The 13,366-nt window shown below is 37.6% G+C and overlaps 1 protein-coding gene across 4 annotated transcripts in view; it reads right to left on the bottom strand.

Moving 5' to 3' along the window:
- FAR2 (fatty acyl-CoA reductase 2) overlaps window positions 1-13,366 on the bottom strand; it is an 80,698-nt gene that overhangs the window by 5,194 nt on the left and 62,138 nt on the right. For all 4 annotated transcript variants that reach the window (XM_043881674.1, XM_043881675.1, XM_043881671.1 and 1 more), the window contains 3 exons: window positions 12,851-12,918; window positions 10,031-10,202; window positions 4,439-4,568 (listed from right to left, as the gene is read on the bottom strand). In XM_043881674.1, the coding sequence (XP_043737609.1) occupies window positions 4,439-4,568; window positions 10,031-10,202; window positions 12,851-12,918 (370 nt within the window). The remainder of the gene's footprint in view (window positions 1-4,438; window positions 4,569-10,030; window positions 10,203-12,850; window positions 12,919-13,366) is intronic.

The following is a 13,366-nucleotide window of genomic DNA, read 5'->3' as shown; positions in this document are numbered from 1 at the left end:
GTTGTCCAGTTCTAACTGTTGCTTCCTGACCTGCATACAGGTTTCTCAAGAGGCAGGTCAGGTGGTCTGGTATTCCCATCTTTTGAAGAATTTTCCACAGTTTATTGTGATCCACACAGTCAAAGGCTTTGGCATAGTCAATAAAGCAGAAATAGATGTTTTTCTGGAGCTGCCTTGCTTTTTTGATGATCCAGCAAATGTTGGCAATTTGATCTCTGGTTCCTCTGACTTTTCTAAAACCAGCTTGAACATCTGGAAGTTCATGGTTCATGTATTGCTGAAGGCTGGCTTGGAGAATTTTGAGCATTACTTTGCTAGCGTGTGCGATGAGAGCAATTGTGCGGTAGTTTGAGCATTCTTTGGCATTGCCTTTCTTTGGGATTGGAATGAAAACTGACCTTTTCCAGTCCTGTGATCACTGCTGAGTTTTCCAAATTTGCATATTTGGCATATTGAGTGCAGCACTTTCACAGCATCATCTTTTAGGATTTTAAATAGTTCAACTGGAGTTCCATCACCTCCACTAGCTTTGTTCATAGTGATGCTTCCTAAGGGCCACTTGACTTCACATTCCAGGATGTCTGGTTCTAGGTGAGTGATCACACCATTGTGATTATCTGGGTCTTGAAGATCTTTTCTATAGTTCTTCTGTGTATTCTTGCCACCTCTTCTTAATATCTTCTGCTTCGGTTAGGTCCATTCCATTTCTGTCCTTTATTGAGCCCATCTTTTCATGAAATGTTCCCCTTGGTATCTCTAATTTTCTTGAAGAGATCTCTAGTCTTTCTCATTCTGTTGTTTTCCTCTATTTCTTTGCATTGATCGCTGAGGAAGTCTTTCTTACCTCTCTTTGCTATTCTTTGGAACTCTGCATTCAAATGGGTATATCTTTCCTTTTCTCCTTTGCTTTTTGCTTCTCTTCTTTTCACAGCTATTTGTAAGGCCTCCTCAGACAGCCAGTTTGCTTTTCTTTTTCTTGATGGTCTTGATCCTTGTCTCCTGTACAATGTCATGAACCTCTGTCCATAGTTCATCAGGCACTCTATTAGATCTAAACGTTGATCAAGCACAAATATTTGGCTTTTAGGAAGTCTTAGAAATTTTAAGGAACTGGTATTAGTCTGGTGAAACCTAATTTAATTTCAAGTAAAGGAGAATTATTTTTTAAGAGAGAATAATACATTGGGAACCAAGACAAATTACATATGTTTTTCTTTCCATTATTAAATTTTGTTGTTGTCCCCTTGGCCTAGCACCCTTTCCTGAAATATCACTACTTCATTTTCCTGATTAAGGTAAACTTTGAGAAGCAATTCCTAAGGACTAACTAAGCTGAATTTATATTCTAATTTGCTTTAGATATGTTTATCCGCTGTCTCTTGGCATGCCACTAGATGGAGCCCTTCAGAACCATTTAGAGTAGAACGCGTAGAACACTAGTGTATTTCCTCCTCTTACAGAATGCCTTTTCACGTTGCCACCAAAAATCTTAAGAACAAATTTCCTACTCAAATGTAGTGACTTAGTAGAATCTTGTAGGGCTTTCTAGGTGGTGCTAGTGGTAAAGAACCTACCTGCCAATGCAGGAGGAAAGAAGAGATACAGGTTCAATCCTTGGGAATATCCCTTGGAGGAGGACACAGCAACTCACTCCAGTATTCTTGCCTGGAGAATCCCATGTACAGAGGAGCCTGGCGGGCTATGGTCCATAGGGTCGCAAAGAGTTGGACACAACTGATGCAACAGCACACACAGTAGGATCTTACAGACTAAACATGAATGTCAGTTTTTTTCATTCTTGCTCTTTAGTTCATATTTTAGTACATATTTTCCCTGGCTTATATTTTATTTCTGCTTTGTTCTTTTACTACATGTATTTACTGCAAGTTACCTCCAATCTTTGTGCAGTAAATTGGAGTATTAACAAGGAAAGCAGACAAGACTAATGAGTTCCAGAGAGCTTCACAGACTTATCAAAAAACTACTTTCTAAAAGTAATTCTGTATCACTTTGTTTGGATATTTTTACTTTCCACAGTACCACCAAATGCTGCTTATTCATCTATATATGCAGAGAATTTTATTTTTATGCTATTTCATACTTCTAGATTTAGATTTCAATGAAGCCCTAGTTTGGAATCCTTATTCTATATGGCAAATGAAACTGAATTCTGAGCCACACCAGAGTTTGGCAATTATGCAAGTATTCAGGACTATTACCATTGCTAAAATATTTTGCAAGCATATGTATATGTGAAATCCACTGCAGCTTTCTTTTCTTTATACAAAATTTTTATTTTAGGTTAAAATATTTGTAAAGTGTCAAAATTGAAACTATAAGCTTATTATCTTTTGCATTATTTAGATGGGTAAATTCCATGAAGAAAATGAAATAAAGATAAGTCACATGATATTTGAAGCTAATTTTAAAAGTAATTTATAATAGCATGATGGGTTTTTAAAAATAATCTGGTTTGATCCACGTGTTTTAAAAATAGGTGCTTTGAAGAATTTTGTCTATACAAGCTATGTAAACATTTCTGGGATAAAGGTTCTATTTCATGTCCATTTTAGAGTTACTTGAGCTTCCCCTGTAGCTCAGTTGGTAAAGAATCTTTCTACAATGTAGGAGACCCCAGTTTGATTCCTGGGTCAGGAAGATCCACTAGAGAAGGAATAGGCTACCCATTCCAGTATTTGGGGGCTTCCCTTGTGGTTCAGCTGGTAAAATATCTGCCTGCAATGTGGAAGACCCGTGTTCGAACCCTGGGTTGGGAAGATACCCTGGAGAAGGGAAAGGCTACCCACACTAATATTCTGGGCTGGAGAATTGCATGGACTGTATAGTCCATGGAGACGCAAAGAGTCGGACACAACTGAGCAACTTTCACTTTTCAATTTAGAGGTACTTAGCAATGATTTCAGTTAAAATATTCCTCTAAATCTCAACTGGGCTTTCCTGGTGGCTCAGTGGTAATGAATCCATCTGCCAGTGCAGAAGACATGGATTCAGTCCCTGGGTTGGGAAGATCCTCTAGAGAAGGAAATGGCAAGCCACTCCAATATTCTTGCCTGGAGAATCCCATGGACAGAGGAGCCTGGCAGGCTATAGTCCATCAGGTCTCAAGGGGTCAGCCATGACTTGGCAACTAAACAACAACAAAATCTCAACTAGTACATTTAATATAACAATTATTGTGTCTGACCACAAGCAAGCCTTAGGTTTCCTGGTGGGAAGTAATTTTAGGACTTGCATTTGAATCATGCACTATGAGGCTGGTAGATAGGAGCTGGCAGGTGAGGGTCTCTATCTAACATTTACTTCTCAACATGACTTGGTTTCTTCTACATGCTGTCAAGTACAAGATAAATCAAGAAATTTATCTTTTTTTTTTTTTTTTAAGAAAATTTAGTGAAAAATGTCAGTCAAGAGATTGAAAACTTTAAAGCTTAATTGAAAACCAAGGAAGTGCTCAAGGAACAAACGGAGGAAAAACAAAGCTAGGAACATGTACAAAATACAGTTTTCTATATTTGTGGATTTTAGGACAACCATTTGTGACTGGTTAGAAGCTAATACAGAGAAATAAATTGTACTTAGAAAGTAAAAAGTAAAGTGAAGTCACTCAGTCATGTCTGACTCTTTGCGACCCCATGGACTGTAGCCTACCAGGCTCCTCCATCCATAGGATTTTCCAGGCAAGAGTACTGGAGTGGGTTGCCATTTCCTTTTCCAGGGGATCTTCCCAACCCAGGGATTGAACCCAGGGCTTCCGAGTTGCAGGCAGACACTTTACCATCTGAGCCACCAGGAAGCCCAAGTAGTACTTACACTAAACAAGTAAAGTATAGGCCCGTCTTGAGAAATAAATGTCTGAATGGTCAAAGAGAAATCATTATAGGGAGGAAGAATGACAGTCCTACAGAGAGGGGAATGCTGATGGTAGGAGATCTTAGGTGGGCTAGAATGCAGAGGTGAAAGGTTAGATTTTAAAAGGTAGGAAGAAAGGAGCTGTAGCTTTGGTGATGCAGAATGATTTTGATTTGACAAGAACAGTGGATGAGAGACTCGTTGAGCCATAAAATTATTATTTTTCACTGAAGGCATATGTTTGGGAGGGAAAGACAGAGACACTGAGGATTTGTTGAAAAGAGAACAGCTACCAAAGGTGAACAAAGGAGTGAAACAAAGCTTATGAGACCTGACTGCAGAATAGCAGGGAGAAGCTGACCAAAGGCTAAGAAACTAGATCTCTTCCCTAGGTTAAACTGGTGTCCTGCCATTGTGTTGATAGCATTCACTGATTTTCTTAGCCCAAAAAGAAAAATAATTCTGTGTATATAACTAAAACTGCCTTTATTGATCAGCTCTCCAAGTCAGATCGTTCTAAATTTCGCGTGGGGAAGGCTTTCCCACCGATGCTCAGGGCTGTACTCACTCTCTGGTCTTCGGGACTCAGCTCAGACATTAGCATCTCAGTGTTGTGTGTGCTCCACTCCCAGCTCCGGTTGATGAAATACTCCAACATGGAAAGTGTTCTTAAAAGCCGGTTCATGAGCTTCGTCATCCTGAGGCAAAGATCACATGGGGCGAGGATCAGTGCACCACCGCCAGGGGACGTTTAACAGGACTCTTGCGTGCTGTTTCTCATAAACCCTCTGCTCCTCATCAGAACTGGCAACGGGAACGAGTGGAACGGTGCGCCGCTGCCAGAACTGAGGTCATAGGATGAAACACATGCGTGAATCTCCTTCAGCACACATTCTCCTTACAACAAAACTGCTTAGTCTCAATCCTCTTTCTTGAGATATGGATTGTCTCCTGACTGTATGACCATTGTTAATCCCTTGTTCCCTTGGTAACGGTTGCTGGACCTTTGGTTTTCTGATCTTTATCACTGTCGAAAGAAATTCCTTGGGCAACAGCCTATGTATACTCACAGAAAGATCATTAAAACACCCTTGCTCCACCAGAGGCTTGGGTCCCTGTGTCTTTCTCTCTCTCTCTCTCCCTCCCTCCGGCAATTCTCTGGAGCGTGGAAAGCCGCCGAGCTCACTATCATGCCCGGGCTTTCCAGACCTCCTCAAGGGGGCGCCCTGTGCCTTCCTGAGCGGTGCAAGCCCTGTTCTAGGGTTTTATTGGTTCTTTGCACAAACCAGGGAATATTAGCTTCTTTCTCTCTTTCACTTTCTTATCGTAGACTCCGGATCACCAGGTTCCTGTCCATTAAAGGACCCCAACACACCACAGATGGTGGCTTTCCTGTTACCGCATAGGGGTATATGACAAATTAGGTCTGAAAAATATAAAAGTCATTTCTTCTCATTTTTCCCTCAGTTCCTCATTAAAATTTTTATTCTTTTTTCTCTTCCACGTTAACCCTCTTTTGAAAGAAGGGATGCGGCTGAACCTAAAGGAGCTTGTTCTAGCAGGCACTTTAATACCACTAGCTACTTCTCTGTCTCTTTCCTACCATCTCTTTCTCAAGAGTTGCAAGTATTTTAAAAGCCAAGCAAGATATCCACCCCCAGTGACATACTCTTCGTTCTGGGAATTCTGATGTAGACATGAAGAAAACCTATTTCTCTTCTTTAATGCATGTTCTTGGAATTTTTTTTTTTAATTGATTGATTTGAGGTCTCAAATCAATGAGAGTTGTGTATAACTCTGGGCAGAAGCGGAGACTATATTAGCATCTGGTGAACCAAAAACAGCTCTTAATGCAGATTTAAGGGGAAAATATTTTATTTGTTAATAATCTACTCAGGCACAGTGCTGATAATGTTTACAAAAATATTGACTCCACTATTAACTGTAACATCCCTGTTAGGTAGGTTTCTGTTTTTATGAACAGGTGAGGTAGGCTTAGAAAAGATTGAGTAGCCATGATAATATCATGTGTCAAAGCCAAAATTCCAACCCAGTTTTGATGGACTTCAAAAAGTCTCTGCTTTTGCAAATGGGACCCCCTAGATCTCATTACTTAAAATGGACCATATATTTTAACCCCGTGGTGAGGACCTGCTGTTTGAACTTCCCAATTTCATAACAATTTATATTTTTAAAAAACATGCTTTCTTAATTTATACAGTATGATTCCATGAGGTAGTCAGGGTCTATATTGTTTATCTTCATTTTGCAGAAGGATTAATAGGTACAGGGTCACATAATTAATGCTCAAACCTAGATTTTCTGGCTACAAATCATATCTGGCCTAAAGATCATTTAATTTTTATCTTAATCAGTTAGGCTAATCTTGGTAACAGTGACTACTATAGTTGACCCCATAATGACTTGTGATACTATTTTGGGAATTCGGTCTTATTTCTGGTCAAATCCTCATGTCCATATCCCTAATGACTCATGAGGTACTTCTCTCATTGTATTATAGGAAATTCTTAAGCAAGGCTATAGAATCATTATTCCCTAATTCAAGCATCATAATAGGGTTCCATTTGCTATTGTTATCTAACATCTTGGCTATAGACTGAATATTTATATTCCCCCACAATTCACATGTTGAAACCTATTCCTCCTAATGTTGTAGTATTGGAGAAGGAGACTTTGGCAGATGTGGAAAGCCCTTATAAAAGGGACCCCAGAAAGCTCCCTTGGCCCTGCCAGATTGTGAGGACACAGAGAACATGGCTGTCAGAAACCAGGAAGTAGGCCCTCAGCAGATGCTGGATCCACCAGCACCTTGATTTTAGGCTTTCTAGTCTCCAGTTCTATGAGAAATAAATTTCTATTGTTTATAAACCACGTAGTCTATGATATTCTGTTACAGCAGTGCAAACAAATTGACAATCTTTATTCATTTTACAACTCTGAAGTAATTGATATGATTTCAATAGATTTACTTTTAAAAAATAATCATTGTACAAGTAATTATACAATGTATACAATGGTGTATCATTGTATGTACAGGACTGTATCAGCAAAATAGTATTTTTTTGGAAAGAAAGAATACACTTATTATTCTCATGTGGTGAAGATCTTATTAATGCATACAATGCAAAAGCTATAAAGGAAAGATGATTCATTTTATCATATAAATTTTTTTTTGTAATAATAGTGATTACTATATTCTATGCACTCTAATGTAAAATCCTGTAAAATAGGTATGATTACAATCTCTTTTTAATAAGTTAGTATTTAGAAAGGTAAAGTAATTTAGGGCTCATGTGGATAAATTGGTGAAGGCCAGGATTTAAGTCTATAAGTCTGACCAAACTCCATGCTCTTAAGACCTGCATTATATGTAGTTTCCCTTGTATTAAAGAAAGCTTCATAATCAGAGCCACAGGATAAGAAACTGACTTCAAGAAAACACATTAATTATATATTTACACATATATACATACACACACCACTTCTATAATAAGTACAACCCAACAGAAAAATAGAAATATTGTTGTTGATTAGTTGCTACATCATGTCCGACTCTTATGACCTGGTGGGCTGTAGCCTGCTAGGCTTCTCTGTCCATGGGATTTCCCAGGCAAGAATACTGGAGTGGGTTGCCATTCCCTTCCCCAGGAGACTTCCTGACTCAGGGACTGAACCCGCATCTCCTGCATTGGCAGGTGGATTCTTTACCACTGAACCACAAGAGAAGCCCCTAAATAAACACACTGAGAGAGAATTCCTCCTTTAAAAACTATATATTTACACATATATACATATACACACAGCTTCCATAAATTAATAAGTACAATCCAATAGCAAAATAGAAATATTATTAGCCATAAAAAGAATGAAATAATGCTGTTGTAGCAACATGAATGGACATAGAGATTATCATACTAAGTGAAGTAATTAAGACAGAGAAAGACAAATATATGATATAACTTATATGTAGAATCTAAAAAGAATGATATGCATGAATCTATCGCAAAACAGAAACAGGATCACATAGAAAACAAACTTATGGTTCCCAAAGGGGAAAGTGGGGGAGGGATAAACTTAGAATCTGATATTAACAGATACACATTACTATATATGAAATAAGCAATAAGGGCCTGAATATATATATATATATATGCATATATATATATATATGAATCACTGCTGTACATCTGAACATTGTAAATAAATTATATTTCAAAAAAAACAAAGTTAAAAAATAGGTGATAAATAGAAGCAGGCAACTCATAACAGAGAAAACATGAATGTCCAATAAACAAATGAAAGCCCAGTCCCTCCATCAATCAAGGAAAATGCAAATCAAAGTGACAGAGATGCTATTTCTTGTCATTAGCTTAACAGTTCAAAATATTGATTTTTGCAAAGTATAAATGAGAGTGAGAAAGAAGATTTCTACTTTCACATGCTGTTGTGATAATGTATAAATTGACAGAGGCTTCCTTTAAGGCAACCTGGTAGCAGTTATAATATCCATGTTGAATGTACCCTCCAATTTAGCAAGCCTATCCCTCAGCATCCTCTACAGACCTAAAGGCACATTTTATAAAGATGCATGCGCACTGATACTTGTTGTCCCATTGTTTGTAATGGGGGTGAAAAAGATAGTACTAGCAGACTTGGATTTTCATGGAATACAAGTGAAAAAGAAAGTATGTACAATTGATTTAAACATACACAGAGACACACCTTACCTCAAAGCAAAACCATACATACGGTTGTAAATGCATAAGTGATTACACACAAACACACTTGGGGAAGGAAAGAGTCCAGAAGGATTCTAGCACTGTCTGCCATAAAGATTATTCTTAAGAGTCCTATCACCAAATGAATAACCATTTCCCATGAATATTACAATTTAATTTCTTACAAACAAAATACATAAAGATTTTTACTGGGCTTGTTCCTCCTGTGTTTTTCTTCTCTACTTACTGAACTTTGCTCTTCATCCAGGTCTCCTTCCAACTCTGATATATTTTAAAGGCTTCAGTGTTTCTGCCAGCAGTGTTTGGTTTCCCTTCTTTTCCCATCTTTATTTAATAAGCCCCTTATACAAATATTTTCCCACAAACATAGTGTCCCCCTTTTCACCTTACTCAAGAAGAAACTGATAGTGAGTTATGAACTCTAAGTAAGATCTCTGAAAATGTGGATAAACTCTACATTGCCTAAGCATCACTCATTTGCTTTACTAATAAGAATGGAGATAAACACACTGAGAGAGAATTTCTCCTTTAAAAGAGGCTAACATGCTTCTGATGGCAGGAATTGCCTTTGGTAATCTTGATAATGATGACTCCTCAGACACACAAAGCATTATTCAAGTGAGACCAGAGTAGAAAGGGACATGCCCTAAGTCACCCAGCATCGACACCCTGACACTCTACTTTGCTCCCTCCACTCTCTTCACTCTTCTCCAGGTGGCAGTAAGTCCAGTTCAGGTTTCTCCAGATCTTTCCTCTGTCTCTTCCTCTGAGACTACTTAAAATTATTCCTCTAACTTCCATTTCCTCATCTGTAAAGCTGGGACGAGAACACCCTCCTTGAGTTGTTGTGAGAATTAAAAAGAGCTCGTCATGCATCACCCCTTGTGTATATGTGAGGCTGTTACCATTGTAGTACATTGTAAGATTAACTGTCCTGCTAAATCATTGAGTCACGTCCGACTCTTTGGGATCCTATGGATTGTAGCCCACCAAGCTCTCCTGTCCACAGGATTCTCCAGGCAAGAATACTGGAGTGGGTTGCCATACCCTCCTCCAAGGGAAATTCTTGACCCAGGGATTGGATCCAACAATTTACAAACTCCCAGATACAGAATCTCAGTTGCTTTTCTTTTTAGGTGGATGATTACCTGCTGAATTCATCAAGCAAATTCCTTAACATTAAGGTAGGGTTCCCTTGGGGCTCCCACTACGACTGCTTTGACTGTCCCTCTATAGAGATAAAATCATAACTATATAGAGATATAATTAACTCCCTTAGAGATATAATCATAACTATGATTCAGTTGTCACTTTGATCCGTAGGTGATGGGAAGGCAAAGGACTGGAATCCTTAACTTTCATGCAGAGACACTCCTAGAGCTATTGTCTCCGTTTCTCACCTGGGCTTCCTTCCTGTGAGACGAAGATAGAAGTCATAGATGATGGCAGGGGCCCGGTGACTGACAGCATTCCAGTAATGGGTTGAGATGTTGTTGGTTGTGAAGTCAGCGTTGGGTCTCCTGAAAGCTCTCTCAAATGGGATTTTTTCAAAGGTTGCCAAGACTTGGAATCCTGGAGGTGGGGGAGTGGGTGGGGGAGATTAAGTGCTAAGTCCAGGAGCATTGCAAGTGCCACCCATTATGGTAGATGGCATTTGCAATGGGTCAAAACAATAAATAGTAAGGATTTGCTGTGTAGAGTCAAGAATAATACTAAGATTTTTACACCAGGCAAGTGGTCATCTGCAAATTTAAACAATGTAATTTGGTTAAGAATTGAATCCTTCTCTTGAAACTTTACCCTAAAATAACTTCTTGGGAAAATAGTTTTAGTCAATACTAAAATTTCAATTCAATTTCAAGGTTATCTAGTCTATTCAGAAAGCCCAAGACAGAACCTGGGGGTGTTATTTCTTTGGTTGGATCATTACTTGCAGAACAATCAGGAAAGTTTCTTAACATTTTACTTAAACTTTTATAAAGATTTACGTAAAAGAGAGACTATAAAATTAGGATTCCTTCATATTGGTTCACTTTAAATACCAGTCTTTCACTTCTTTGGTATTTCTACTACTCTGGCAATATATCAGACTCAATTGTTTTACTTTTGTCTCCAGAGTTTTCTTAAATAATAATCTTAAAAAGTATATCATTACTTATATAAAACCTGGTTTAAAGCTTTTAATGTACATCTGTAAATCAAATACTTCTTTTCAAAAGGCATTCATTCTTTTGAACTCAGTTTTGATTTTATTTATGTAGAATTTTGAAAGTTGCCTAAGTTCATTACTTAGTTATGGTGAAGTTATCAATTATTATGATAATATGATTACTGTCCTCTGTAAAAGATACTACCTGGAAATCTGTATGAAAAATATATACCCCATACAGAAAAGATTATCCAGAAACATCTGATTCTGGGTCTTTTCCTCCCAGAGGGATTCATGTTGACTTTAGGAATCCCTAGTGGGGTGATTATTACGCATTCATACCCATCATCTACTTCTATGTCAGGATCCCGCTCCCCATGTGAAATGAATAAATCATTTACTGTCTCTGGGCTTTGTGTATAAAATAAAGTGAGAACACTGTACTATTTTTTTTAAGAATTTAATTTTTATTGTACCATCGTTTAATTTCAAAAATACAAAATTTGTAATGGTTTTGTGAATGAAAGGCTTTCCTCTAAATTTCATCTTTCTTGTTGAGTGTTAAAGTTAGTAAGTGGCAAATAGAAAGCTAGATTTCTAATTTAAAAAAATTAGATATGCAAAAAGCAACAAAGGTCTACTGTATAGCACAGGAAACTATAGTCAATATCTTGTAATAAATATAATGGAAAATAATTGAAAAAATAATATCTGTGTTTATGTATAACTGAATCACCTTGCTGTGCAGAAACACTGTAAGTCATCTGTAGTTGAATAATATATATATATATAAAGAAAAAAGTTAATAAATGGCTATGTAACATGAAACAAGATGCAGTGATTTGATTGTCTGACTTTCACTGATTCAGAAATTTCTGTCAAAGTTTATTTTTAAGAGCAGAATGATATCTATCTATCTGATTCACTTTGCTGTATACACGAAACTAACACAACCTTGTAAATAAGTATACTTCAATTTAAAAGCAAGGAAAAGAGAGAAAAAGCAGAATGAGAGTTTTATATATACCATGATCAAAAGAAGTAAGCACTAGATTATTTGTAAGATCATTTTCAGCTATTACATTGTGTATGTTCATAAAATAGACAGTAAGAATTTTCAGCAAGGAAGAAGACTATTTTGAATCCCAGGTATGGAATTTACAGGTAGCATCTTTTGATTTAGAATTTAAGTATCTTGACTGCTTCTACTAATGCCTCTTTTTATGAATGATACCTTAATTCTGTTACTGAGATAGAGGAGATTTATTTTTATTTCCAGAAATATTTAGCTATATGATCTAAATAACTGGATATGATGGTAATAGATAATTTCATTTTACTTTTACTGAAATAATAACTTTGCAAATAGAATAGCACAGTGGGATGCCCTGAATTGGAAAAAAGATTCTAACAAATTAAGCACATTTAATTTTTTTCAACATATAGTAGCTAAACAGCAATTAGATGATCTAAAGGTTTCAGATATTCATAAGAAAATCAGAAGCAGAGCACAAGATTGGTTAGCTAATTTTCTATCACATGCAGGATTAATTCTAATTCAATCCAACAGGCTACTTTCAAGGTTACACTATGGCTGACTGCCTAAATTAATAAAGAGTATCACTGACTCAATGACACCAATTAGTATCATTGGGCTTTTCTAAATCTACTTGGCCATTAATCATGGCACATTCTCAGTGATACGTCCAGGGCAGTGAGGGCTGTGTGCATGAGCACAGTGGCTCAGGAGAAGTATTTTATCACTGATATTGCTTATAATTACTGACTTTGGCTTGACTTTCTTTTTTAAATCTCTACAGCCAATGGACCCCTTATTGCTCACAATCATGCCGCTGTTTCACTGGTCCCTTTCTTTGAGATACCACAGTGCATTCTAATTAACTCTACACCTTTACAATTTGCAGTTATTTTTCTGGCTTTACCTATGTTTTGTCTTTTTCCCCATTAGACTCAAAGCTCCATGACACACATTGTTTTTCCCTGTGGCAAACACTGATTGTGAATGAGCATTCTCTAATGGTTCCTTAGGTACCCTGCTACAGGCACTTACCCATTTTGCCCCAGTTACAGGGATTGAGGTTGCCAGATGTACAGTGGTAGACCAATGTCGACTTAGGTCTGAAAAACAAGAGTTAGGGAAATACAAGAAAATGGAGAACTAATGAAAGAAAGATAAGGGAAAATAACACTTAAACAGGTTATTTTTTTTTTTCTTTCAATAATTCCATAACTAAGGCACTCTTAGGTGGCTCAGATGGTAAAGAATACGCCTCCAATGTGGGAGACCAGGGTTCGATCCCTGGGTTGGGAAGATCCCCTGGAGAAGGGCATGGCAACCCACTCTAGTTTTCTTGCCTGGAGAATCCCCATGGACAGAGAAGCCTGGCGGGCTACAGTCCATGGGGTCACAAAGAGTTGGGCACGACTGAGCAACTAAGCACCACCTGACACACGAGGCACTCTCTGCAACACTTTCATCTTTTGTTCTTTCTTTGGGTTAAAAAGAAAATGAAAAACTAGGAAAAGTGCAAGTGTGTGTGTGTACATGTGTATGAGGAACAAAAAT

The sequence above is a fragment of the Cervus elaphus genome, chromosome 22 (assembly GCF_910594005.1).
Source record: "Cervus elaphus chromosome 22, mCerEla1.1, whole genome shotgun sequence".
In the NCBI taxonomy this organism is placed as follows: Eukaryota; Metazoa; Chordata; class Mammalia; order Artiodactyla; family Cervidae; genus Cervus; species Cervus elaphus.
Note: the sequence above shows the minus strand (reverse complement) of the source record. Positions and strands in the feature narration are given on the sequence as shown.